At 39.8% G+C, this 27,836-nt stretch overlaps 2 protein-coding genes across 2 annotated transcripts in view; both read left to right on the top strand.

Annotated features, from left to right (window-relative positions):
* The window catches only part of ttyh2 (tweety family member 2), a 145,000-nt gene extending 125,352 nt beyond the window's left edge, over positions 1–19,648 (top strand). Inside the window, exon 14 of the mRNA XM_072558547.1 lies at positions 16,018–19,648. Coding sequence (XP_072414648.1) covers positions 16,018–16,098 — 81 coding nt within the window. The 3' untranslated portion in view covers positions 16,099–19,648. The remainder of the gene's footprint in view (positions 1–16,017) is intronic.
* A 4,282-nt stretch (positions 19,649–23,930) lies between these two features.
* Positions 23,931–27,836, top strand: part of dnai2b (dynein, axonemal, intermediate chain 2b) — a 69,002-nt gene continuing 65,096 nt past the window's right edge. The window contains exon 1 of the mRNA XM_072558546.1: positions 23,931–24,713. The gene's annotated coding sequence lies outside the window, so the exon portion shown is untranslated. The remainder of the gene's footprint in view (positions 24,714–27,836) is intronic.

Raw genomic sequence — 27,836 nt, 5'->3', positions numbered from 1 at the left:
TTACTTCTACAGGCTATTCTAAAAATAACCGTAGTGAAAATAATATTTGGTATATTTGTCATAAGATTTGGTTGGAGAATGGGTCAGGGTTAAGGAGACAATATGACGAACTGGAATGTACTATTCTGCAACATTGACTGACTCACAATCTGAAGGAAATGGGGTGAGGATCAGATAATGGCCTAAGCAAACTCCATTTCCTCTGAGTATGCTCTGTATCTCAAGACGGGTTAATACACAGTCAGTAGTGAAGTGTACGGATCTAACTTTCTAGTTGTGGTCACCCAGCAGACAATTTTTGTCAAGGTAATTATAGGGTAGTGTACTACATATGAACTCAGTATCCTTTTCTGAGGAGGATCAGGTTTCTGAGTTTTCCAGATTGAATGAGTTGCAGTGGTTGAATAGCTCACTGATGCTCTCTGTACAGACTCAGACATAAAGGTGTCTGAGCATCATGAAGCCCATGACCTCAGGATACATCGCTGCTTTCAAAATAGGAAAAATGGTGGGGAGGAATTCCACTATCTTTTCCTGAAAATAATACAAATTCTTGTACTTACTGGCTTGTAGCTTTATCACTGTGGCAATGTATGTAATGGCCAGACATAGTAAACAGCATCTTATGGAAAATAATGGTGGCGATCATTTAATACATCAGTTGGCTCTCATTGAAAGTAATTAAGTATACATGTGGAGAGAAAAGGTGACTTTTTAATGTCAAAGCACATCTACCAATTTTTTTAAGGATTTAGTTTCAAAAGTACTGAATTACGTGAATGGTGTACTTAATATTTTTTGTAATGATCTATTTTAGTTAGAATTCACTTCCTTATTTGAAATTGGACCAGATGGTAAATGGTCTTCAATTAGCTTTTATTTGCCTCCTTCAGCAGCACAATTGACAACTCAACGAAAAGTGTCAGTGTAAGTTCATCGTAAATTCCTTGTCCATGTAGTGAAATGTTGCTGCCAGTAAATGGCACTGTTGTATTGCTGTAACATGACACACTGTCAATGGTTGTCATAGCACTTCTATCACTCTCAGAGTCAGTTCCCTTTGGGAGTTTCAGTTTAATTTCCAGGCTCACTCAATGATGCAAGAAGTAAAGTGTATTGAACAGTTTCATCAATCCATGTTGCTTACACAATTTTTTCAAAGTCCTATTCTTTAAGGTTGAGATGTGATAATGATGACAGGGGTATATGGAGTACAGATGTAGAGACTAAGTTAATGCCCATCTTTAACACATATCCATATTTGTGTGGTTCCAGAACAATCTAAATGTAAGAAATTGGACAGATTGGGTAGCTCTTTTGGACAGCCAGCACAGACACAACAGATTAAATTGGAACCTTTTGCACAATATGATTTTATAACTCATAGCTAAGCAAGGTGGAATGAAATCAAGATACTTCTGAAATAATTCTACAGAGGCCGTATGCCATCACCAAGTCACCCTTTATTTACATGTGGAAAGTCCTTGACGGTGATCCAGATTCCTCAGAGCCAGCTCTCAAGAGTGTCAGGATGTCTGACACTTTGTTTATATTTGTCAGCCAGGGCTTTCTGATTGGACCAAATTAACAGCCCCAGTGAGGGAGCTCATATTCTATGAGATCCCACCTGGCTAACTTCAGTACAATCACTACAACTTCCACTGATGGAAGAAGGTGATGGTGGAGGGTTGTTTTTCAAACTGAAGGCCTATGACCAGCGGTGTGCTGCAATGATCCACTGCTTTTTATCATTTGTATAAATGATTTGGGTGTGAATATAGGAGGAATGGTTAGTAAGTTTGCAGATGATACCAAAATTGGAGGTGTAGTGGACAGTGAAGAAGACTATTTTAGAGTATATTGAGACCTTGATTAGATGGGCCAAAGGGCTGAGGAATGGCAGATGGAGTTTAATTGACATAAATGTGAGGTGTTGCATTTTGGTAAGGCAGATCAGGGCAGGACTTATACACTCAACGGTAGGGTTCTGGGGAGTGTTGCCAAACAAAGGTATCTAGGGGTGCAGGATCCTAGTTCCTTGCAGTTTTGAGTCACAGGTGGATGGAGTATTGAAAAGTTTGGTACACTTTTCTTTATTGGTGAATGCATTGAGTATAGGAGTTGAGATGTCATTGGTTAGGCCACTTCTGGAATACTGCATTTAATTCTGGTCTCGATGCTATAGGAAAGATGTTGCTAAACTTGAAAGAATGCAGAAAACAGTACAAGGATGTTGCCGGCATTTAAACTATTGGGCGAGGCTGTACGGGCTGGGGCTATTTTCCCTGAAACACCAGAGGTTAAGAGGTGACCTTACAGAAGTTTATGAAATCATAAGGGGCATTGATAGGATGAATAGTCAAGGTCTTTTTCCCAGGGTAGTGGAGTCCAAAGCTAGAAGGCATAGGTTTAGGGTGAAAGGGGAAAGGTATAAAAGTGACCTGAACGGCAACTTTTTCACGCAGAGGGTGGTGCGTGTATGGAATGAACTGCCAGGGGAAGTGGTGAAGGCAGGTACAATCACAGCATTTAAAAGACATCCGAATGGGTACGTGAATAGGAAAGGTTTAGAGGGATATGGGTCAAATGCTGGCAAGTGCGACTTGGTGAATTTAGGATATCTGGCCAGTGTGGATGAGTTGGACTAAAGGGTTTGTTTCCATGCTGTACAGCTCTGTGAATCTAAGCTTACATTAGAATGTGTGCTCTTGTGGCATGCATTTCCCTTAATGATTATCTATAGAACAACATTGTCACATTGTTAGAAACCCGACCTTCCTCCCTTCCCTTTACATAGAACATAGAAAAGCACAGCACAGAACAGGCCCGTGATGTTGTATCAAGGTTTAATCCTAATGTAAAATATAATAACTTAACCTATGCACCCCTTAACTCACTGCTATCCATGTGCATGTCTAGCACTCACTTAAATGTCCCCAGTGACTCTGCTTCCACCACCACCGCTGGCAACGCATTCCATGCATTTGCAACTCTCTGTGTAAAGAACCTACTTCTGATGTCTCCTTCACACCTTCCTCCTAATATCTTCAAACTATGACTCATTGTACCAGTCAATCCTGCCCCTGGGAAAAGTCTCTGGCCATTGACTCTATCTATTCCACTCATTATTTTGTACACTTCAATCAGCTCTCCTCTCTTCCTCCTCCTCTCCAGAGAGAAAAGTCCAAGCTTGTTCACCTTTTCTTCATAAGGCAAGTCCTTCAGTCCAGGCAGCATCCTGGTAAACCTTCTTTGCACCCTCTCCAAAGCCTCTGTATCTTTCCTATAGTAGGGCAACCAGAATTGGACAAAATAGTCCAAGTGTGGTCTCACCAGGGACTTGTAGAGCTGTAGCAAAACCTTGCGGCTCTTAAACTTGATCCCCCTGTTAATAAAAGCCAAAATACCGTATGCTTTCTTAACAACCCTATCCACTTGGGTGGCAACTTTGAGAGATCTATGTACTTTCACACCCAGATCCCTCTGTTCCTCCTTTGGTGAATATTGCATGTTATGACGAGAAAGTATATCTTAATGTTTATGTGAGTGTTTTCTGATTCCTAACACACAGGATGTACAGTGGATTAGGATGTGCAGTTATACTTTGGTAGGGTTCACCAGGCTTAGAACCTGGGTAGGTTAAGCTCCATGCAGTCAGTTGATGGTGAGGCATAGCTGGAGTGAGTATATATTTTGGGGACTTTGGAGGGAGTGTGAGAGTTTGGGCAGAGGGGAAGAGGTGCTTTATGCCTTTTTTTTTGGCTCATTGTTTGCAAGGATTATTTTTAACCAGGATAATGTTAAGCTGAGGATCAGTGGGTCAGCTCAGAACAAAGAGTAATATCACAGAAAAACTGTAAGTTCATTGGTTGGTAATAGCTGCTAATTTGATGATCTATTATGGTTACTTCCAGATTAAAGGCAAATGGGGGAAATGTTTACAGATTGCAAACTAAAAGACCAGTAGGAAATTTCTTAAAAATAAACAAATTAAGAATTAAGTAAACAAAACGGATGCAGGGGCAGGCGATGCCTTGTATCTGTATGATGTGGGAGCTGATAGAGCTGATTCCTGAAGAAGGGCTTATGCCCAAAACGTCGATTCTCCTATTCCTTGGATGCTGCCTGACCTGCTGGACTTTTCCAGCAACACATTTTCAGCTCTGATCTCCGGTGTCTGCATTCCTCACTTTTTCCCCGTGGGAGCTGATAGACCCTGTTGTGGCTCCTAGTGACAACTCCTAGTAGCGAGTATTGGCTGCTTGAGGAACTCAGGCTTAGAGTTGATGAGCAGTAATTTAAGCTTTGGATACTGTGACACATCAGGGAGGGCTTAAAAATGTCTCGCTGGAAAAGCGCAGCAGGTCAGGCAGCATCAAAGGAACAGGAGAACCGACGTTTCGGGCATAAGCACTTCTTCAGGGAGGGGGAAGAGTTACCTGGACACTCTGTTTCAGGAGGCAGTCACACTGCCTAGATTATGTACCTGGAATTTGATCAATGGTCACTGACAGGAGGGTGTGACTATGAACGAGGCATGTAGATGGAACTGGGAGGTAGTACTGAAGGAACCTCAGCCCTTGATTTTATTTAACAGGTTTGAGAGTCTTCCTCCCTGTGTGGATGAGAGCAGGGACTGTAGAGGAGGATTAGTAAACCAGAGACTTGGAGGAAACCCACACAGATATGGGGAAAACATGCAAACCCCACACAGACAGTTAGCCGAGGAATTGAATAGGTCCCTCATGATGCGAGGCAGCTGTGCTATTCACTGAGCCACTATGCCACTCTGGAAATCAGGAGATAGAAAAAAACACTTAAGAAAGGCACTATTACACCAATCGGGGGGACTTCAAAATGCAGGTGCACTGGGAAAGTCAGGTTGGTAGCAGATCCCAAGAAAAGGAATTTTTGGAATGTCTTCATAATGGTCTTTGAAGCAGTTTGACGCACAGGCAGTTCTGGATTTGGTGGTGAGTAATGAGGCAGACTTCATCAGGGAGCTGAAGGTGAAAGAACCACTGAGTGGCTGTGACCATAATGTGATAAAATCCACCTTGCAGTTTGAGATGGAAAAGCTGAATTCAGGTATTACAATTGGGCAAATGTAACTACTAGGACATGAGGGAGGAGCTGGCCAGGGTGAATTGCAAGGGGAGCCAAGCAGGGGAAGATGTTGGAGCAGAAATGGCAGGAGTTTCTGGGGTAATTGGGGAGGCACAGCAGAACAAAAGGAAGGGCAAGGCAACTGTAAAGGACAAGAGAAATCAGGGACAGTATAAAAGTTAAAGAAAAACCATACAGCATGCTGAAAATTTGTGTGAAGACAGAGGACTGGAACACCTTTAAAATCCAGCAGAGGAAGACTAAAAAAAAGTTAAAGGGAGAAGACAAAATATGGGGTTTAGCTATCTAGTAATATAAAAGAAAGATGCAGTTCATTTAGATATGTAAAAGATAAGAGAGAGACAAGAGTGGACATTGGACTGTTGTAAAATGAGGCTGGAGTAGTAGTAATGGGGAACAAGGAAATGGCAGGGGAACTGAATAGATATTTTTCATCATTCACCAGTAGCATACCAGAACTTTGAGATTCAGGGGGCAGAGGTGAGTTTAGTGGCCATCACTGAGGAGAAAGTGCTGAAAGGTCTGAAGGTGAATAAATCTCAACAGACCAGATGGACTGCATTGCAGTGTTCTGAAGGAGATAGCTGAGGAGATTGTAGAATAAAATAATATAGCAATTTATTGTCAATTGTATTTATGAAAATACAGTGATATGTGTGTATGCGTTGCCACAATTCGGCATCATTTTAATTACAGAAATTAGAAAAGGAAATAACTCGGATAAAGTTCATCTTTTGTTCCCTCTATGACTCTTGGTTTAATGGAGTGGCTACAGGATGTGGCCGCTAAAGCAAGGATTTCCGGACCAGACCCACCAATTTGCAACCACTGGAGCCACTGCATCGCCGCCATAGCCAGGAGGAACAGACTAAACCCACCAATGGTGAAGCCTTCATTAAAGCTGTGGCCACTGTGGCCATGAGGAATGGACATCTGGATCCACCACGCTACTGCAGCCTGAGCAGGCCCTCGCAACTGCCTTCCACACCACAGCTAGAAAAAGAGAAAAGATGGACTTTTATATAAAACAGAAATGAAGAAACCAAACAACAAAAAGAACTAAGAAGAATGCGGCCGGCCAGGTGTGTGGGAGCATACTGGCACAGCGCACTTCCTACCCTGTCGCGGCCAACTTGAACAATCATTGTAGAATCATTGGTTATGATCTTTCAGGAATCACTGGAGTCAGGGAGGGATGTAGAGGACTGGAAAATGGCTCATGAACACTACTGTTTAAGAAAGGAGGGAAGCAGAAGATGGGAAATTATAGGCTGGTTAGCCTGATTTCAGTCATTGGTAAAGATTTTAGAGACTGCGGAGAACTTGGAAATGTCTGGTAAAGTAGGACTGAATCAGCCTAGCTTCATCAAGAGGAGGTCATGCCTGACAAATCTGTTTGAATTCTTTGAGGAGGTAATGAGCAAATTAGACAAAGGAGAGCAAGTGGATGTGATTATTTGGATTTCTAGGCCTTTGACAAGGTGCCAGAAAGGAGGTTGCTAAATAAGGCCTGGACACATGGTGTGAGGGGCAAGCTACTTGCATGAACAGAGAATGAGCTGACTGTCAGAAGGTAGAATGGGGGTCAAAGAGATCTTTTTCAGGATGGCAGCTGGTGACTAGTAGATTTCCACAGGAGTCAGTGTTGGGACCAAAGCTATTCACATTGTACATTAACAATCTGGACAAAGGAACTGAGGGCAAATATAGGTGGAAGTAGGCTGTATTCCTGGTGAAAGGCTTTTGCCCAAAACGTCGATTTTCCTGCTCCTCAGATGCTGCCTGAACTGCTGTGCTTTTCCAGCACCATTCTAATCTAGGTGGAAGTATTGTTGAGGAGGTGGGGAGGCTGCAGAAGGACTTGGACAGGCTAAGACAGTGAGCAAAAAAATGGCAGACGAAACTCAATATGGGAAAATATGAGGTTATGCACTTTGACAGGAAGAATAGAGGCATAGATTATTTTATCAATGGGGAAAGGTGTCTGAAATCTGAAGCACAAAGGGACTTAGGAATCCTACTCAGGATTCTTTAAAGATTAACATCTAGGTTCAGTTGGCAATTAGGAAGACAAATGCAATGTTAGCATTCATTTTGAAGAGGCGTGATTATAAGAACAGGAATATACTTTGCAAGAATTGTAACAAACACTACGTTGGACAAACAGGCAGAAAACTAGCCACCAGGATATATGAACATCAACGAACCGCAAAAAGATATGACCCATTCTCCGTAATATCGTTACATATGGATGAGGAAAGACACCGCTTCCACCGGGACAACACATCCATCCTAGGACAAGCCAAACAGAGTCACGCACAAGAATTCCTAGAAGCATGGCACTACAACTGGAACTCTATCAACAAACACCACTGACTTGGATCCCATTCACCACTCCCCGAGAAAAAGAACAGGAAATGATGTCACCACAGGAAATGATATCATCAACCCAAGCAAACTCAAACACTTAAATAGAAAGTGGTCTTTACAACAGTGCTTCATCCTAATGCTGACTGAAGATGTTACCTAGGATGGTGATGAAACGTCTGAAAATGAACCTTCCAGCTCAGCGAGCAAACCTACATCCAGCAGGAATATACTGCTGAGTCTATATAAGGCGCTGAGTCGAAAAGTGTGGCACTAGAAAAGCGCAGCAGGTCAGGCAGCATCTTAAAAGCAGGAGAGTCGATGTTTTGGGCATAAGCCCTTCCTCAGGAATGTGGAGAAGGTCTTATGCCTGAAACATCAACTCTCCTGTTCCTCAGATGATGCCTGACTTACTGTGGTTTTCCAATACCACACTTTTTGACTCTGATCTTCAGCATCTGCAATCCTCACTTTCTCCTATATGGAGTTCTGGTCAGACCACATTTAGAATATTGTGAACAGTTTTGGGCCACACGTCTAAGGAACGAGGGGGTCTAGAAAAGATTTACAAGAATGGTCCTGAAGATTAGGGCATGTCATATGAGGAGGGGTTGAGGACTCTGGGTCTGTACTCCATGGAGTTTAGATGGTTGAGGTGGATTTTGCTTGAAATTTACAGAATACTGAGAGGCCTGGATAGAATGGATATAAAGAAGATGTTTACATTAGTAAGAGAGACTAGGATCCCAAAGAGAGAGCCTCCGAGTGAAGGAATGACCCTTTCGAGCAGAGCTGAGGAGGAATTTTTTTCAGAGGGTGGTTAATTTGTGAAATTCATTGCCACAGAAGGTTGTGGAAACTCAGTCACTCTGTTTATTTCAGACAGAGACAGGTAGTTTTTTGATTAGTAAGGGTATCACATGTTACATGGAGAAGGCAGGAGAATGGGTTTGAGAAACATATCAGCCATAATTGAATGGCAAAGCAGACTCAGTGGGCTGAGTGCCTAATTCTACTCCTATATCTTATGGTCTAATTTCAGCTGTAATAACCTCATATCAGCTCTGACTTTGTCAAATACTTTGTTAACCCCAGCACGGAGAACAAGGTATCACAATGTAAACTTGACTTCCAGTTCTGCCATCCTGCCCGAGTTTGAGTGGCATTGTGTCAACTCCAGTTTGGTTTCATAGTGAAAGCTTGCTGTGCTGTTGCTTTTTCATGAGCACAGTTTTTTAATCATTTTATTTTGTGCACATTTTGAAATCAGTGACTTTTTAATTGAAGCAAAATCTTGTTTTTAACAATAGAATTTTCTGCATATTACATTAAAGATACTTTGAAAATATATTTCCATTTTAAGATTGAGGAATACTCCATACATTCAAGCTGCATTATGTTATTGATTGTGGTGTACTAATACTGGTTGTAAAACTGATATTTCATCTTTTCTTTTGACTGAGTTTTGGAGCTGAAATGTGAGTGATTTAAAACAGTAAGTTTTCAACATTTGTGGATTTGAGTATGTTCTTTCACCTTTTGTTTCATTCCTATCCAGTTGTCTGTTGATATTCTTAACTCTATGTTCTGTGTTGTTTTGTCCAACTCCATGGTTATTTGTTGGATTCAATGTGTTGTAATAAGTAGAAGCAACAAGGTTTGAATTCAGCGTGAAAACTTGTACTTGGCTTCGAATCATTTAGTTTTTATTTTCAAACACCTCATACACTATAGAGGCTTGACCAATCTTGTTTTGCTTCTAGGAATAATGTACTTTTCATGTTTTAATAAACATGTCACACATTATCTTACCAATATTCTCTAAAGATTATGCTGACTGTGTCAGTTCTCCTCCTTTTCCCAAGTTCAGAAAGCTTCTCCGAATTGTCAGTCTTACAGTCAGTTCCTGCTGAATTTTTTAAAAATTATTTTTATATGGCATTTAATTGTCTTGTAAACTAACAAAGTATCCATGTTTGCAGGTAGGTTTTACCTCTAGATGCAAAATCTACTTGGAAGGATCAACTTTCATGTAATGGGAGCACTCTCAGCTCTGAGTCAAAAGTTCATGAGGATGTAACCTTACTTAACACTTGAGTGCTGCATTGATTGAGTGCTACGGGGTTTTGAGATGCTTTGTTCAGATGAAACATTAAGCCAAGGTTCCATACAGCCTCTCATGGATGCTTAAGGTCTTGATCTTATTGGAAGGAGATTAATGGTTTTTATGGTATCATGGTTAATACATATCTCTCAACATCAGTAAAACAAATGAGTCTAGGTCAGTTACTTTAAGACGGAAGAAGCATCTGATTCTCCTGAACAATATTTGGTCAAATCACTATGAATTTTAGCAGCCCTCACATTTCAGTGTCAGCAATCTTAACCTTTTTAGGTCAATTGTTTTCAATACCAGAAGTATACTGTTCTGGGTCACTGCAGTCTCATGCAAGCACAATTTCAGGTCATATCAAGTGTTATTTAATTTCATGATCTGAAACAATTTCATGTCCCATGACACCTGCAAGGTGTCTTATATTACCTGGCATTTATGAATTTTGAATGTTGCTGATGAACAGTCGTGAAACTGTAGGCTGCTCTAATAGAGTTGGTACTAACTACAATAAAAATAAAATTCTGTACCTGTTGCAACTAGGAAGTAAAAAGAGAAAATGCTGGAGAAGCTCAGCGTCTACGGAGAAAGAAACAGATTTAATGTCTCAAGTCTGATGTGACTCTTCTGCAGAACCAACTGATATCAGCTAAGATTCCTTAACAAATAAATTTATTCAACAAACTCTACTGGTAGCATTGATAACCTTTACAATATCAATACCAATGTGAGATGTTCAAAATATATGATTTCCTATATTTTTGTTTCTGAAGAAGCATGCTTTAATGATGCTTCTAAGTTCTTGAAGTCTACCAGTTGATTGCAGATATTTAACAACGTTGAATTGAATTGAATTAGCTTTATTGTCGTATTTGTGCGTACGGCGAAAAGTTTACAAGTTGCCCATTATGGTACCATCTTATGTCCAAAGATACCTAGGTACAGATTCTTGAGTACAAATTCTTAGGGAAAAAACCCCCCTAGAAAATAAAGAAATAAGAAGTCTAGCATAACAGACCTTCAAAAGTACAAAATCATAGTAATACATTAGAAAACAAAGAGATACAAAAGTTCAGAATATGTCCTTCCACAATATCACAATGTCGCAGGCAGTTTCTAACAGAATATAGTAATATCATTCTTTACACTTATCTGTGCCTCCCAGAAATCATTTTAAGTCCTTATTATCGACTTATTATGCACTTATTATCAACAGTGCATATTTGAAGGCTAATGAATTATTCAAAACATCAAAACAAGAAAAGGTAGCAAAGCATGATTTTTTCAAAATCTATCTTTAGAAAACATAATCTAACTGTACAGAACTTATATAAAAGCAGGAAAGTGTGTGCATTGCAACAGTAACAATGTAAATGCATTGAATATCCTGGAGAAATTGTCCTGTTGCACTCAACCCACAATCTGACCTTGGTCTTGGCAACACTGCACCTGACTCAGGCCGTGGAATATCTTGCGTCTGGTTCTTTTTTTTCTAGGTAACAGGACATCAAGCTGCTCCATCACTGTTGTTATTTAGCCCTCTTGAATTGCTGCACTGGCACATTTGTCCAACACTGCCTCCCTGCTCTATTCATTGACCTTCTCACATTTTCTGTTTGACTCATTCCATTTCCAGGCCTGTAACTTGGATAGTCTTTGAACAAAATTAGTGGAGATAAATATTCCTTTTCAAACTATTTGACAAATCTTTAACTAGTTGCAAAACCACCTTAGAGTATTTAATTAAGTATAATATTGACAGTTAATTATCAACAGAATTGTAGACCAGTGAGCCTTACTTCAGCTAAGGTTAAGTTGTTGAAGGGGATTCTGAGGGATAAGATTTACATGCATTTGGAAAAGGAGGGAATGATTAGGTATAGTCAACATGGCTTTGTGCATGGGAAATCATGTCTCATTAACATGATTTTGAGTTTTTTGAAGAGGTGACAAAACAAATTGATGAAGGCAGAGTGGTAGACATTATCTACATGGACGTCAATGAAGCATTTGACAAGGTTCCACATGGTAGGTTGATTAGTGCTATTAGATCACATGGGATCCAGGCGTGCTAGCCAATTGGATACAAAATTGGCTTGAATATAGGAGACAGATGGTAGTGGTAGAGGGTTACTTTTTGAACTGGAGGCCTGTGACCAGCAGTGTGCCACAGGGATCATTGCTGGGTCCAATGCTTTTTGTCATTTATATAAATGATTTGGATGTGAATATGAGAGGCATGGTTAGTGAGTTTGCAGATGATACAAGAATAGGTGGTGTAGTGGACACTGAAGATGATTATCTCAGAGTACAATGGGACTTTGTTCAGATGGGCCAATGGGCCAAGGAGTGGCTGATGCAGTTTAATTTAGATAAATGTGAGGTGTTGCATTTTGGTAAAGCAAACCAGGGCAGCACTTACACAGTAAATGCTAGGACCCTGGGGATTATTGGTGAACAAAGAGATCTAGGGGAGTAGATGTATAGTTCCTTGAAAGTGGAGTGGCAGGGAGACGAGGGGAGGTTGTGAAGAAGGCATTTGGCATGCTTGCCTTCATTGGTCGGAACATGGGGTATAGGAGTTTGGATGTCATATGTTGGCTGTACAGGACAATATTGTGCTCTTTTTGGAATACTGTGTGCAATTCTGCTCATCCTTCTAACGAAAGATGTTGTCAGACTTGAGAGTGTGCAGGAAAGATTTACAAGGATTTTGCCGGGACTGGAGAATTTGAGTTATCAGAAGAGGCTGAATAGGCTGGGGCTTTTATCCCTGGAGTGTTGGAGGCTGAGGAGTGACCTTATAGAGGTTTATAAAGTCATGAGGGGCATGGATCGGGTGAATAGCCAAGGTCTTTGTCTTAGAGTGGGGGAGCCCAAAACTAGAGGGCATAGGTTTAAGGTGAGAGGGGAAAGATTTAAATAGGACCTGTGGGGTAGCTTTTTCATGCAGAAGGTGGTGTATTAATAGAATGAGCTGCCAGAGGAGGTGGTGGAGCCAGGTGCCATTACAGCATTTAAATGAATACGAAGGGTTGAGAGAGATATGGGCCAAGTGCTGGCAAATGGGACTAGGTCAAACTGAGTTGTCTGGTTGGGGCAGACAAGTTGGGTGGAAAGATCTGTTTCTGTTCGGTATGACTCAACTTAACAATTGCTTTAACTAATAACAATTCTCATACCTTTTCAGCAGAAACTTTTATGAGAAATGCAATTCTGCAAGGAGCTTATTTGACTTGATTGAAAGTTTTATAGAAAGCATTAGGGAAGAACAACTTGCCTGTGTTTTCAAGATAGTGAAATACTGATTAAAAGACATTAGTGACTACCTGTTAATGTAACTGAAAGTTCATTGCCTCAATCATCTCCATCTTACTTTGTTTTAAATAATCCATGCAGTGTAAGGAAGAAAAAAAGACTGAAAGATTTTGAAAAAATTGAAACTGAAGAAGTAAAGTACCCATGGTCCAATATAATCCTCTGAAGCATAATTGCATCCCAATTGAAACAGTTTACTTCTCTTTGTGTATGGAAATACATACACAGAAATATATATATAATATATATATAAAGTTTCCATACTTATTTATATCTCCTTTTAGAACAAATATTTAAAAGTCTCCCCATTGAAAACTCACTCCCATTCACCATTGGCTGTTTAGAGTGTGGATAAGGACCACCAATGTCTTAAATATGGTTTTTGCATTCTGCCAAAGATTGTAAGATTTTGTCTCAAACTTTATTTCTTTGGGTTGTTTTATTTGTAATGTAAACAGTTGTGTAGATGAGATGTCAGAAGTAATAGCTCGGCGTTTGCTTTCATTGTATTTGTAATCTGCCACCTGTATGGAAGTAGTAATGCAGTAATTGTATTACTATGTTCTTCCAATCCAGTTGTTTTGTGATAGGAAACAAATACAAGATGGTGAGAAACCTCAAGGAAATCAGTTTGGTTTTTCATTTATTTTCCTTAAGTTACCATTCTTAAATCATCACTTTTGTTACAACAGGTTTGTTTCTTGTAGACCTTTGGGCAAGTACTTCCATTTTCATGTTGTACGAAAATATTCTCATAGTTTTGACTCGTGCTTGATGCTGTTCTGATGTGTCACAGATGATCAAGTTCTGGATCTCAAGACTTTATTAGTCTGCTCAACTATTTTCAAACTCATGAAACTGTTCAACTGACTCTTTTTATGGTTTCTTACTAATAATGATTGCACAATGTTCAGCACCATTTGTGACTCAACAGATAATGAAGCAATCCATGTCCAAATGCAACAAGACCTGGACAATTCCAGGCTTGAGTTGACAAGTGGCAAATAACATTCATGCCACAAAAATGGCAGACAAAGACTAGAGTCAGAGAGTCATAGAGAGGTACAGCATGGAAACAGACCCTTCAATCCAACTCGTCCATGCCTACCAGATATCCCAACTCTATCTAGTCCCACCTGCCAGCACCCAGCCCATATCCTCCAAACCCTTCCTATTCATAGACCCATCCAGATGCCTTTTAAATGTTGCAATTATACTAGCCTCCATCATTTCCTCATTCCAGACACAAACACCCTCTGCCTGAAAAAGATAACCCTTAGATCTCTTTTATATCTTCCCCCCCCTCACCCTAACCCTATGCCTACTTCCAAAAAGACAGAATCTAATCAACATCCCTTGACATTCAATAACATTACCATCTCTGAATCCTCCATTATCAACATCTTATGGATTACCATTGACCAGAAACAGAACTGGACAAGCCATCTAAATATCTGAGGCTACAAGAGCAGGTCAGAGGCTAGAAATCTTGCTGAGAGTAATTCACCTCCAAAGGCTGTCCATCATCTACAAGGGACAAGTTCAGAGTGTGATGAAATACTCCCATTTGACTGTTTACTGCAGCTCCAAAAAACACTCAAAAAATGCTTTACACCATCCAAGATAAATTAGCCCTTTTGATTGGCACCACATTCACAAACATCCAATCCTTCCATTGTTGAAGCTTGGTGCAGCAATGTGTACCATCTATGACATACACTGCAGCCACCTCCATTTAGAAGGACAAAGACAGCAGATTCGTGGGAATACCATTACTTGCAACTTCCCTTTCAAGCCCACACCATCCTGACTTGGAAATATATTGCTTTTCCTGCAGTATTACTGGTTCAAACTCCTGAAACAGCCTCCCTAATTGCATTGTGGGTTTACTTACAGCAAATGGACTGCAGCAGCACCTCTCAAGGGCAACTAGGAATGGGCAATAAATGCCCACATACCATGAATGAATAAAGAAATAATGGAATCAGCTCCATAATTGAAGCTTTCATGCCTACAGTCTTCTGTAGAAACAAATAATCTTTTCCTGACAGATGATTATGTAAACAATTAAATGTATGAAAAAGAAACAATGGGATGTCACTTAGTCCTTCACGTCTTTTCTGCCATTCAGTAATATCAGGGCTAATCTGATTGTAACCTCAATTCTGCATTCCTGCGTATCTCCAAAAATCTTTCATCCCTAATCTATCTGCCTCTGCCTTTAAAATATTCAAAATTTCTGCATCCAATAGCTTTTGAGGAAGGGAATTCCAAAGATTCTGATGACCCCTTATTTTTAAATCTAATTATAAATTACAGGAGGATTGCTGATTATTAGTGTGATAATGCACAATTTCCTAATTTAATCTGAATACCTTTATCCATTAAAAAGTAAATTGTGAAATTATACATAGAATATATAAATAAAACATAACTAATAATTAGAATATAATAAAAGAATCTTATTTTTGTACATTTCTAATTTACATGATGATTCATTGCTAGTTCATCCTTGTGTGCAATAATAGTTTCAGTGAAAGATCCAGCTTGCTTTACAATGATCTGTAAGATACCTTACAATTCTCTCGTAAAATGAGATTAGATGATCAATTAGTACTGAATGCAGTTATTTGTCACAACATTGGAACTTATCCTGGCATTCCACTGACATTTATATTTATGCTGTCCTGTTCTGTTTTTTTCCCTCATGTCTCCACTTCTAACTCTCATGTGGGTTCTGTGAACAGCTATTCAGTCATAGCAATTAAAGAAGGTGGTTCCTTTTGTGCATTTTCCTTCAACGTTCCATGATGAAATGCTGTTGTGAATGTTCCATCCACCACTTGGAATGTTTTATAAACCAACCTTTTTGTGATGCTATTCTGTGATCCCTGAATTCAAAAATGTGCTTTTTTTTAAAAAAAAAGTCACATTATGTTGCTTATTCCCTGTTCCTCTGTAGACTTGTATGAAACATATGTTATTTCAGATTCCAGTGTTATTTCTTCATGTGCCTTTCTGAGTTTGAATTTGTTACTGAAAATGTTGAAATGAAGGGCTTTCTTACTGTGTTTTTCTTTTCTCTCTTCTAGTACTCTCCCAGTATGAGAGCCACCTACCTTGCAGTGAGTGAAGAACCTACTCGAATTTATGGAAATGTTTGTCCTGTTTAGCAATTACACTGCTCTTCATAACAGAGTTCAAGATTCCTTACTGCCAGCTAAAATATGTTGTTCTGGCTAAAGCTCTTTCTCACTCTGTGAAGTTTGAAGTGATGATTATCACTTGGGAGCAATATAGAATTGTTGAAGATTGATGCTGTCATGCTATCAAATGGATTTTCTGAGTTTTGGTGCTCAACATGACGGTACAACTCAATGCTGGAGGTTACATCTGAAAATAATGCAATGTTTTTGAGTACCATTCTTATTGGAGGCTTAGTGTATAACTGGTGTGTACTAAGGTGTTGAATTTAAATTGACTAGCAATTAGAATCTGACATAAGAAGTGCCTTGTAAAATGGACAGATTTTAAAATGAAATGGGTATAAGTTTGAACATGACATCCAAGGTGCCTAACTCTGAACTGAGTTGTGAAATTGATTCTAGGGCTGTGAATTACCTGAATATTACTTGCATATAATTGTTGGAATGGTGTAGTTCATTTCACTCTTAAGCAGCCTATATAGTGCACTTCAGTTATATTTGAACACTGCATCTCCGAGAAAAGCAGAACTAATCCAACCTGCTGAATTGATGATGCTGTTGGTTTGATTTATTTTGGCTAATTGCAAAGTAGGATTGACTGATCATTGACAAATCTATGACCAGGATTGTCACATCTTTTCAGGAGGATCAATAAGAATTGGCTCTTACAGAAAGCCATATTGGAGATGGGACTGGCAGAAAATTAGGACAAATTTGTTTTACAAAAATAAATTAAAATCTCATTACTCGATGGTTCTTTCAGAAGTTCATTTTGGTGTGAATTTTGTTCAGAGTAATTTAAGTGCTCAATCCCACCTCTTGCTTGATGATGACATCCAAACTCTCACCGAAATCACTTATGATAAATATGAAAAGCACAGGCATGATATGTAACCTACAATTTATGATTAGCAACAAAATATTTCAGTTGGCTTACACAACACTGGAATGCCATTTTTCCAGTACAACGGCCAAATTTATTGTCAGACATATGAAGCTCCAGATTTAAATTGTCAATTTCCAGTGTCTTCTATGATACAACTTCACGATATTTTACCAACTCGAATAGCCTGATACCATCATTATGGTATGAATGCCATTTATAGCTTCTTTCTTCCAGGTCTGTTACCTCCCTAATGGACCAGCAGATCCTTCCAGCATATTTTCTTAAACTCAACAAACTAAAAGTGGCCTCCTGTGTTGTGCTGTGTGGAGCAAGTATAATATTAAACTATCACATTCCATGTATAATTTACAATTAAAGGAGCAGCTGTAGTTTAAAATACGACGTGTACCCTAGTGAAGTGGTTTTGGATGTAATTTACTTTCCAAACATTAAGAAACTTAACTTGTTTGTTGAATCCTCAATCACATTCCTGAGGGAATGTGTCAAGAACAGCTTTTCCTCATTAGTTGTGTACTTATATTTCAGTGATCTACTTGTGAGAAGCAATACTTTTTTGAGCAAATGTTATATAATCTGACTGGAGCCCTGTCTATATTGGTGGAACCAACAAAAATAATGTCCTCTAATTTTCTGTCTGAGGAACAAAGTAGCTACTTTTGAGCTACTTTGAGGTTGTGTTATGAATACATTCTGTGCCTGAAGTATGCATTTCACAAAACACAGCTCAAAGTGAGATTTGAAGCCAAATCATTGGAAAAGGTGACGAAAGTAAAAGTATAATTTTATCCAATTTCTAATTTGAATGGGGGGAATGATGCTGTTTTGACATTCTTTGAGTAATTACTCACTTCATGGTTTCTCGGTTATACCAGCAATTATTCTAAATTTCTCTAAATTAACATCATAAGTTTTCTAGTAATGAAATTGCTACATGCTTTGGGAGAACTATCCATACTACTGGTAATAGTGAGATCAGTCAAAAAGATACCTCAAAGCTGCAAAAGAGCTCTCTCAAATCAAACCCATTCAGTCAACAATAATGGTTATATGAATAGAAAAACATTTTAATGGTCATGTATTTTTGCTTTTATTATATAGATGTAGTGTTAGTAATAGTTAATTTAGATGCATGAAATTTTATTGTTGTGCCAACAATAATCATTGTGTTACTATATGATTACAACATATAGTATTACTGCAGTACTAAGGGACTTTAAAACAAAACTTGCTTCAAGTCTATTTGATTAACTATTTTGTCAAATTAGCCCCTAAAAAATTATATGGTGGGTAAAATGTAGAACTTTGAAGCTAACATTGGTCAGTGTACATCAAATGACTAATACACATCACCTGTCTTTGCATTCTTGTGAAAATACTAATTAATGACTTCATTTAATTTATTGCACTCCAAAAAAACGTTAACTTTGTCTTCAAAGTTTGATATTTAAGGTAAAAATGCACAATTCAAAAGACATTTGTGAATATACAAACATGCTTAATTTTCCCTTCAACTGGTGTAGTAGGACTAAATTGCTATGAAATCAAGGGGACAATATTTATCTTTGCTTTTGGAACTGCCTTTACACTCTGATCTAATGAAACCTTGTATTACCTACAGAACACATATAATTAATGGAATCTATTCTAATGCTGTTGCAAAGGATTTTGCCCTTCCAGAATAGAGACAAAACATTTTTTTCCCCTTATTGAAAGGTACTGATTCATAGGAATACCATACAAAGTTTGACTACTGTATACTTTTTCCCTACTAATGAATCATTTGTGACTTGCTTTGGATGAAATGTACAAAAAATGTAAGATACCATTTCGATTTTCATAGTGTTTGATTGCATGATTAACAGAAGTAAGGTTTGTATTTTACCAACTCATTAATTTCAACAAGAAATTAGTTCTTACATGTTAATACTTTTAACACGTTTTGAGGCATTCAGTTTCACTATATAGACTGAAAAACATGTACTAAAACCAGGCTTTTTTTGTGAAATGGCACTTTTTTTTCCTGCTATACAATTGCTTGTGAAATTGGAAAAGAAACACAAAATGCAAACAAAAAGTATCATGAAATACTATTTTGTGATTTAACACTGGAAAATTATCTCAAAATCAAACAGTGGACAAGTGGTCAGATTTCAATAAGATTCAATTAACAAAACCAACTTATATTTTTGGCTAGATCCATCTCAGGGATGAGCGATGAACTTTGCTTATCATGAGCACTATTAAGAATTATGCAGGAATTGAAGTGTTTGGAATCCAGTCTATTCAATGCTGAGTAGCTAGGAGAAAGTTACAAAGTAAAGCTGTCACTTCAGTGTTGGAATGTAAAAGTTGTTAGACCATTGGAATTGATGAGATACATTAATCTCTGATAAAGATACTCTCATTTTATACTGTGTACTTAATTTCAATTTAGGTTTTTTAATAACACAATTTTTGTAAATGTATTGAATTATGTCAACACTGTTCTCAAGGTATTGGATTAGGAATTTTTTTATTCTGTGCAAAGAAGTAACTGTGTTGCAATGAAATATGTAACTACTGTATACAGAATAAATTATTGATTTTCAATAAACAGTTCATCTTCATTAAGTTGCAAGGTTCAGACTGTAAATTAATGAAAAGCTAATGCGCAGACTTTTTAAAAAAAATTAATTAGTATAGTCTTGATTTAAGCATAATAAATCTTCAAAATGTTTGGCACTTCTGGATTATTTGACCCCAAATGTATGGCAGCCTTTGACAGACAAATTCTCCTTCATGCTCCATGACACTCACTATAATGAGGTTAGATGAAGGCCTTGGGAAGAAGCATTTAGGGGACATGAACAACTACTTAAGAAAATTAGTAGCTCATTTCTTGCTTACTCAAAGCTGGTGTCCAGCAGCTACAAGGCACAAGTCAGGAGTGTGGATGCAATATTTCCAATTATCTGGATGAACACAACACCAACGATGCTCACATCATCCAGGACAAAACAGCCCATTTGATAGCACCATATCAACAGACACAGTACTAGCAGTGTGTATCATCTAGAAAATGCCATGCAGATTTCCACCATAACTCCTTCAACAGCATCTTTCAAGCCTGGGACCACTACTATTTGAAAAAACAAGGCAACAGATGCTTGGGAACACTGTCAACTGCAAATTCATTTCCCAGCCACATTTGATTCCGACTTTAAAAAATTTGTTGTTCCTTCAGCCTCAGTGGGTCAAAATTCTGGACCTCTCTTTCTGATAGCACTGTGGGTCCACCTACCTACATCACATGGACTGCAGCTTTTTTCAAAAATTCAAGTTACAAGCCATCACCTCAAGAGAATTAGAGATGGGTAATAAAAAAAAATTAAAAATATATGGATTATTTTTGTCATTATCTTTTTCCCGTAACTGATATTTACATTAAATGGAAGGGCTGTGGTGTTCTCACAGGTAGTCTTGAAGCTGTGTAGGCATGTTCTAGCACCTTTGGTGTAGGGAGATCCAGAACAGGTTTCAAACTTCCTGTTGTTCCTTTATTTCGTTAGGTTTGATTGCACTCTGCCATGTCCTTGCCTGTCCAACTCATCCCACAACCATTGCACAGCTATTTCTGCCACTGAGGTTAAGCACCATTCTCTCTTGCCCCTCCCCATTGTACATATCTGAGCATTGAAGTGAAATATACTGTTTGTGTTCCTGGTACTGTGTAAATGGCAATGATAAGGAAAGTAATTTCCATGCTTTATATTTATTAAAACAAACATAAAACCTCAAATTGTTTAGATTTTTAACAAAACAATTAAAATAAGAGAGTGCGTGAATTACAGACAAAGAAAATTAATTACTCTGCATGAACATTTCCTCATCATATGATGTGTTTGTTAATCTGAGGTCAGCAACTCCCTGAAATAAAGTTTACAGAATTCATTCTCCTATTTCTTTTGGAAAAGGTTTGAAATCTCAGATTTCAATCTCAAAAGGTAGATGCCCTATCCCCCAAAACTCATGTTGGATACTTCACTTGAAAAGAAATTTAACAAAATGTAAATATTCATTGGAAATTTCTGACCGTTGCTCCATCTCTGAAAGCACAATTGTGGTTCATTAGTAAGGTAAAAGTTATCCTATCAGCACCAGGACTTTTGACATTGTTTGAGGGCTTGAAGAAAATAAATGGACAATCTAATGGATGAACTTTCTTGTGTTACAATAACAATCTTTTTAAATTTTGTGTAAAGTCTTTACTCAGCATATTTGGACATTTGGTTACTGAACAAGAAATGTGGAGTGACGTTTCAAAAGATGTGTAGAGTCTTTCAGTTGGTTCAACCAACAAAAGCTGATGATGAATTCTTACAGTTTCACATCATAATGTAGCATATGGAAGTAAAATTGTGGTACGCGAAATGTGCTAGTTGCAAGATTTTTAATAGAGATGACTTAAAATTATTTCAGAAATATAGTTGAGTATTATACATCTCAGCCTTCATTAGTGGTAGCATTCTCTCAACTCTTAGTAAGAAGATTGTCACATTCCAGAGTTTTGAGTACAATACCCAAGCAGACAGTTGCATGCTTCGTTGAGGGAATGCTGCACTGGCCAGAACTGCCATCTTTCAGTTGAGACTTTTATCCAAGGCGCTGAAACAGAGAAATGGAAAACAGGAGCAGAAGTAGGCATTTAAGCCTGCTCCACCATTCAGTATGATCATGGCCAGTCATTCAACTCAGCACTCTGTTTCCGCTTTCTCTCTATATCCTTTGATTCCTTTAGCCCTAAGAACTATACTGAGCTGCTTGAAAACATTCAATGTTTTGGCCTCAACCACTTGCTGTAGCAGAGAATTCCCAAGACTCACCACTCTCTTGATGGGGAATTTCTCCTCCATCCTAACTAATCTACCCTGTATCCTTAGATTGTGACTCCATCTCGGTTCTGGAATTCCAGTCATCAGGAACATCCTCCTGTCTTTGCTCTGTCTACTTTATTAGGATTTTATAGGTTTATATAGGATTTCATTTCATTTCCCCTCCCCTCCCCTCCCCACCAGTGAATACAACCCTAATCAACCCAGTTTCTCTTCATGTCAGTCATTCCAACCTAGGAATCAGTCTGGTAAATGTGTATTGCATTCCCTCCATATCCAGGATATCCTTCCTTAGAAAGGAGACCGAACTGCACACAATACTTCAGATGTAGTCTCACCAAAGCTCTATACCAAAGTTGCACACAGTACTTCACATGTGGTCTCACAAAGGCCCTGTACAATTGCAGCAAGATATCCCTGCTCCTGTACTTGAATCCTCTTGCTATGAATGCCAACTCACAATTTGCCTTCTTATTTTCAACAGCTGGTGTAGAAGGATACCCAGCTCACATTGCAACTCCCCCTTTCCTAATCTATCGCAATTCGGATAAAGTTCTTTCCTATTTTTGCTTCCAAAATGGATAAACTCACATTTATTCAATTATACTTCATCTGCCATGCATTTGCCCAATTAACTTGTCCAAATCACCAAAGCGTCTCTACAAATTCCTCACAGTTTACCCTCCCACCCAGCTTTGTGTTGTCTGATAAAGTGGAGTCATTAAGTGTTCTGTAGGCTCTATTTACTCTAAATAGGAAAAGAGTGGTAATAACAGGAGTAAGGCAAGACTAAATAGTGGATTTACACAGAGGCAGACAGCATGGCTAAGATAATAAACATGATTTGGAGATGCCAGTGTTGGACTGGGGTGTACAAAGTTAAAAATCACTCAACACCAGGTTATAATCCAACAGGTTTAATTGGAATCACACTAGCTTTCGGAACGTCGCTCCTTCATCAGGTGGTAGTCACATGATGAAGGAGCGACACTCCGAAAGCTAGTGTGCTTCCAATTAAACCTGTGAGATAATAAATAAATACTTTGCACCTGTCTTTATCAAGGAAATAGATCCTATCCAGGCCATTGTAATAGATAAGGAAACTATTGCTAGAAGAGTTCAAAACTGATAAGGAAGAAGTGTTGGATCGATGATTGTTAACGTTGACAAGCACTGGGACTGGATGAGATTTATCCAAGGATGTTGTAGGAAGTGAGTGTGGAAATTGCAGGGGCACTGGCTACAACCTTTGTCTTCCTTAGACTCGGGAGGTGCTAATAGATAACATAATTGGAAATGTTACTCCCTAGTTCAAAGAAGGTTGTAAGGATAAACCCAGCAATTACAGATGAGTTGGTTTAACTTCATAACAATTACTTAGACTTGGACAGCAACAGACCTGTGAGAAAAGTTATAGCTCATGGAATAAAAAGGACAGTAGTAAAGTGGATGCAAATTTGGTTGAGTGATAGAAAACAGAGTAATGGTCAATGGATATACTTCAGACCAGAGGAAGGTTTGTTGGACATCCCTAGATCTTTGTGTGCAGGTGACAGTTTCAAAGTTTGTAGCATTGGAAGCAGTCAGTATAAAATTTCCAAAGTACAGAGGCAAGTCGGTGGGGTGGTTAGCATTTGCAGTTCAATGCAAAGAAGAGTGAGATAATGTATTTTGATAGGAAGAACGTTGGCTGACAATATAAAATAAAGGATGCATTTCTATAGGGGGTGCAGGAGCAGAAGAATCTGGATATATATGTGCACAGATCATTGAAAGTGGCAGGGTAGGTGGAGAGCATTTAATCAAGCAGAATAAAGTATCATATATGTTAATAGGGGCAGTGAGTACAAGAGCAAGGGCATGATGCTGAACTTCAAGAAGACATTTGTTACACCTTAGTTGGATTATTGTGTATAGTTCTAAATGGCATACAGTAGGAAGGATGTGCATGCCTTGGAGAGAGTGCAGCAGAAACTTACAAGAATAGCTCTTTGGATGAGAAATAACACTGGAGAGGTTCAGATGATTCTTCGTGGAGAGAAGAAGTCTAAGAAGAGAGCTGAATGAAGTTATCAAGATCATGAAGGGGTGGAAAAAAAAAATTTCCATTCAGAAAAGGATCAAGAACAAGAATGCACTGATCTATGGAGTTGAAAAAGAAACAAATGTGATTGAATAATAAGCCTTTTCCATGATGAGTATTTCAGATCTGAAATGCACTGCCTGGAAGCATGGAGGCAGGTTTTTTTGAGGTATTCAAGAGGGCATTAGGTGATTATATCTTTGCTCACCATTACTCTTTAAATAGAGAAAAGGTAGAAGAACGGCATAAAGTCATGATGATCATTTATGGGTAGAATGGCCTCCTCCTACACAGGAGGTCATAGGTCTGATTCTAACCAGACTTTTTCCATTGTTTGCAAACCAAAGGAAGGTTTTCAAAGTAAAGGAAATGCATAATTTCATTAAATGTGTCTGATTTTAACGCTGGTGGCAGAGTCCTGGAGCAAGCCAGTTCCAGATGTTTAGCATCTTTCAGGTTGCAATGGATTCGATTATCTCTGAGAGGGGTGAGTGAAGTTGGGATCACTCAGGGGCTTCACTGGCTGTATCCTTTGCTGCAGCCCAGGATGTCTCAGCCACAGGTAGGTCGGCGAAGTGCGCGCGTGCGCGCTACTCGTCACCGTACTGCAGCTGCGCGCCCAGTTTGTTGCTAGGAGACTGTCAACTGACCGGAGCCAGAGACAGCGAGCAGGACAGGGACAGATTCAGCTACAGGCAGAGAGACAACAAACCGGCCGCAGGTACCGGGGTAGAGCTGGGGATGGGAGGGCAGACCTTACATCCGACCCTGAGGAGGGGTATATACCCACAGAGGGGTTATATATCCAACCGGGGAGGGGTGGAGGGGTATATACCCACAGAGGGGTATATACCTGCAGAAGGGGTTATATATCCAACCAGGGGAGGGGTATATACCCACAGAGGGGGTTATATATCCCAACCAGGGGAGGGGTGTATACCCACAGAGGGGGTTATATATCCCAACCAGGGGGTGGGGAGGAGGGGTGTATACCCACAGAGGGGGTTATATATCCCAACCAGGGGGTGGGGGGGAGGGGTGTATACCCACAGAGGGGGTTATATATCCCAACCAGGGGGTGGGGGGGAGGGGTGTATACCCACAGAGGGGGTTATATATCCCAACCAGGGGGTGGGGGGGGAGGGGTGTATACCCACAGAGGGGGTTATATATCCCAACCAGGGGGTGGGGAGGAGGGGTGTATACCCACAGAGGGGGTTATATATCCCAACCAGGGGAGGGGTGTATACCCACAGAGGGGGTTATATATCCCAACCAGGGGAGGGGTGTATACCCACAGAGGGGGTTATATATCCCAACCAGGGGAGGGGTGTATACCCACAGAGGGGGTTATATATCCCAACCAGGGGAGGGGTGTATACCCACAGAGGGGGTTATATATCCCAACCAGGGGAGGGGTGTATACCCACAGAGGGGGTTATATATCCCAACCAGGGGAGGGGTGTATACCCACAGAGGGGGTTATATATCCCAACCAGGGGAGGGGTGTATACCCACAGAGGGGGTTATATATCCCAACCAGGGGGTGGGGAGGAGGGGTGTATACCCACAGAGGGGGTTATATATCCCAAGCAGGGGGTGGGGAGGAGGGGTGTATACCCACAGAGGGGGTTATATATCCCAACCAGGGGGTGGGGAAGAGGGGTGTATACTCGCTGAGGACTTCTATACCCCACTGGGTGGGGAAGTAGAGGAGGATAGCATATTTAGCCAATGTGAGGAAGGGGGAGGGGGGTATATACCTGACCTGGCATGAGGAAAAGGGGCAGGTGATATATGTAACCTAGCAGAAGGTATGGTTATCGTGTACCTGACAGTGGGGCAAATCTGGCAAGAGGAGCAGAACTAAGATTGGTGCAGTGGAATTCCTAACTAATTTGTTCCCAGGTCTTGATCTTCCTACTCCCTCAGCTTCCCCCCCCCCCCCCCCCCCCCAAAAAAAAAACATAGACTCCTACCCATTTACCAGGACACTCTTTCCATACTTATCCCTTGGTATCTGTCCTGTGACTCAAGTCATGTCACCTTACTGCCTGCATCCTCTCCAGACCTCCTCTTCCTCCCTATATTTTCCTCACACTACTTTTCTTCCTTCACACCAGAAGGAGGAACCTCTTCTTTCTACCTTGGGCCCTTTCAGCTGTAACACAGAATTAACCTCAGGCCAACTTTTTAATCCTCCTTGCAGATAAAAGCAAAATTCTTTTTTCATACTCCTGCCCTTGTTTGGTCAATGTGTTTTATTGTTTTAAGGAAAATGTATGTAGGAACCATCTGGAATTAAACTTTGAATACTGAAATGATCCAAACTTTGTTAAATGATTTGTAGCTAGATGAGAATTCCCAGATGTGAAAATGAGCCCAACTGCAATTGTCCATTGAACCTTTGAATATTCTTGCACAGGAGTTAATTGGTTGAAGTAGTGATAGACCTTCATGTGGGTTCAAAACATAGAAAATAGCAGAGGTAGGCCATTCAGTTCTTTGAACTCTGCCATTCAATATGATCAGGATCATCCAAATCAGTACTCTCTTCCTGATTTCTCCCCATACCCTTTGATCCTTTTAGCCGTAAGAACTTGATCTAATGTCTTGAAAGCATTCAATGTTGATACTTCTGCTGCTGTTGCACATCCTTTAGAAATCCTGACTCACGCAAAAGTGCATTAATTGCTTCAGAGGTTTGAACCTTTTAATAGGGAAATTTGTACTGTCCAGACCCATCTGACAATGTCTCCAATGCTGACCTCACAGTCAGACTTCAGCCTGTAGCACAGCAGTAGTACAACTCAATCCTCATCCACTTCCTCGCAGCCAACTACCTAACTCCTGCAACTGTCACTTCCTGCAGCCACCACCCCAAAGATTTATTTGGCATGGACATGTTTTAAAACTACTACAAAAAGATTAACTACACAACTGATTCCTGAAACTAGTAAATCGTTTTGTATGGATTTTAAAAGTCATTTTGAGTGATTAGAAACATATTGGTCATGCCATTCAATGTCAAGAAGCAACGGTTTAATTCTCTCTTGTTGGTAAAGAGTCAAAATCTCATAAGACATTCCCTCTAGCCCAGCTGACAGCCTTGAGAAATCACAGTTCATAGAAACATTCCAGTCCAATGTTTTTCTGCTCCTCGCTGAATTGATGTTGTTGTGAAGAACCAGGTGCACTTCAGATCATAGAGGATATGATCCAACCCAAGTCTATATTTAGTAAACTCCAAAATTGTAACATTCCTTCGGAGCCTTCAGTTTGAAACGAGGTGCATAAAATAATTGTCACAATAGTTGCTAATACCATTTGTAGTTTTTCTACCACTATTAATCAATGGCTGAGTGGTTAGTGCTGCTGCTCACTGCACCAGGAACCTGGGTTTGGTTCCACCCTCGGCCGACCGTCAGTGTGGAGTTTCCACATTCTCTCCATGACTCTGTGGGTTTCTCCAGGTCCTCCAGTATCCTCCCACAGTCCAGAGATGTGCATGTTAGGCGGAGTAGCAATGCTAAATTGCCCATAGTGTCCAGGGATGTGCAGGCTTGGTGTAGATTAGCCACAGCAAATGCAGGTTTACAGAGACAGGGTGGGGGTGGGGTTGGTCCGTGAGGGATGCTCTTCGGAGGGTTGGTGTGAACACAATGGGCCAAATGGCCTGCTTCCACACTCTATGATTAATGCTGAAAGTCTATAGTTTATTCAACGTAGAGATTTCTAAGTCTTGCCCCTCTCTCGCACCGTTTTGTTTCACTCCATAGCCCCACTTTGTCAGTTTCCAACTCAAAATAGAATCATGCTAAACCTCGTTTCTGCTACAGATTGC

This window comes from Chiloscyllium punctatum, chromosome 39 (genome assembly GCF_047496795.1).
Source record: "Chiloscyllium punctatum isolate Juve2018m chromosome 39, sChiPun1.3, whole genome shotgun sequence".
In the NCBI taxonomy this organism is placed as follows: domain Eukaryota; kingdom Metazoa; phylum Chordata; class Chondrichthyes; order Orectolobiformes; family Hemiscylliidae; genus Chiloscyllium; species Chiloscyllium punctatum.
This window is presented reverse-complemented; position numbering and strand designations above follow the sequence as displayed.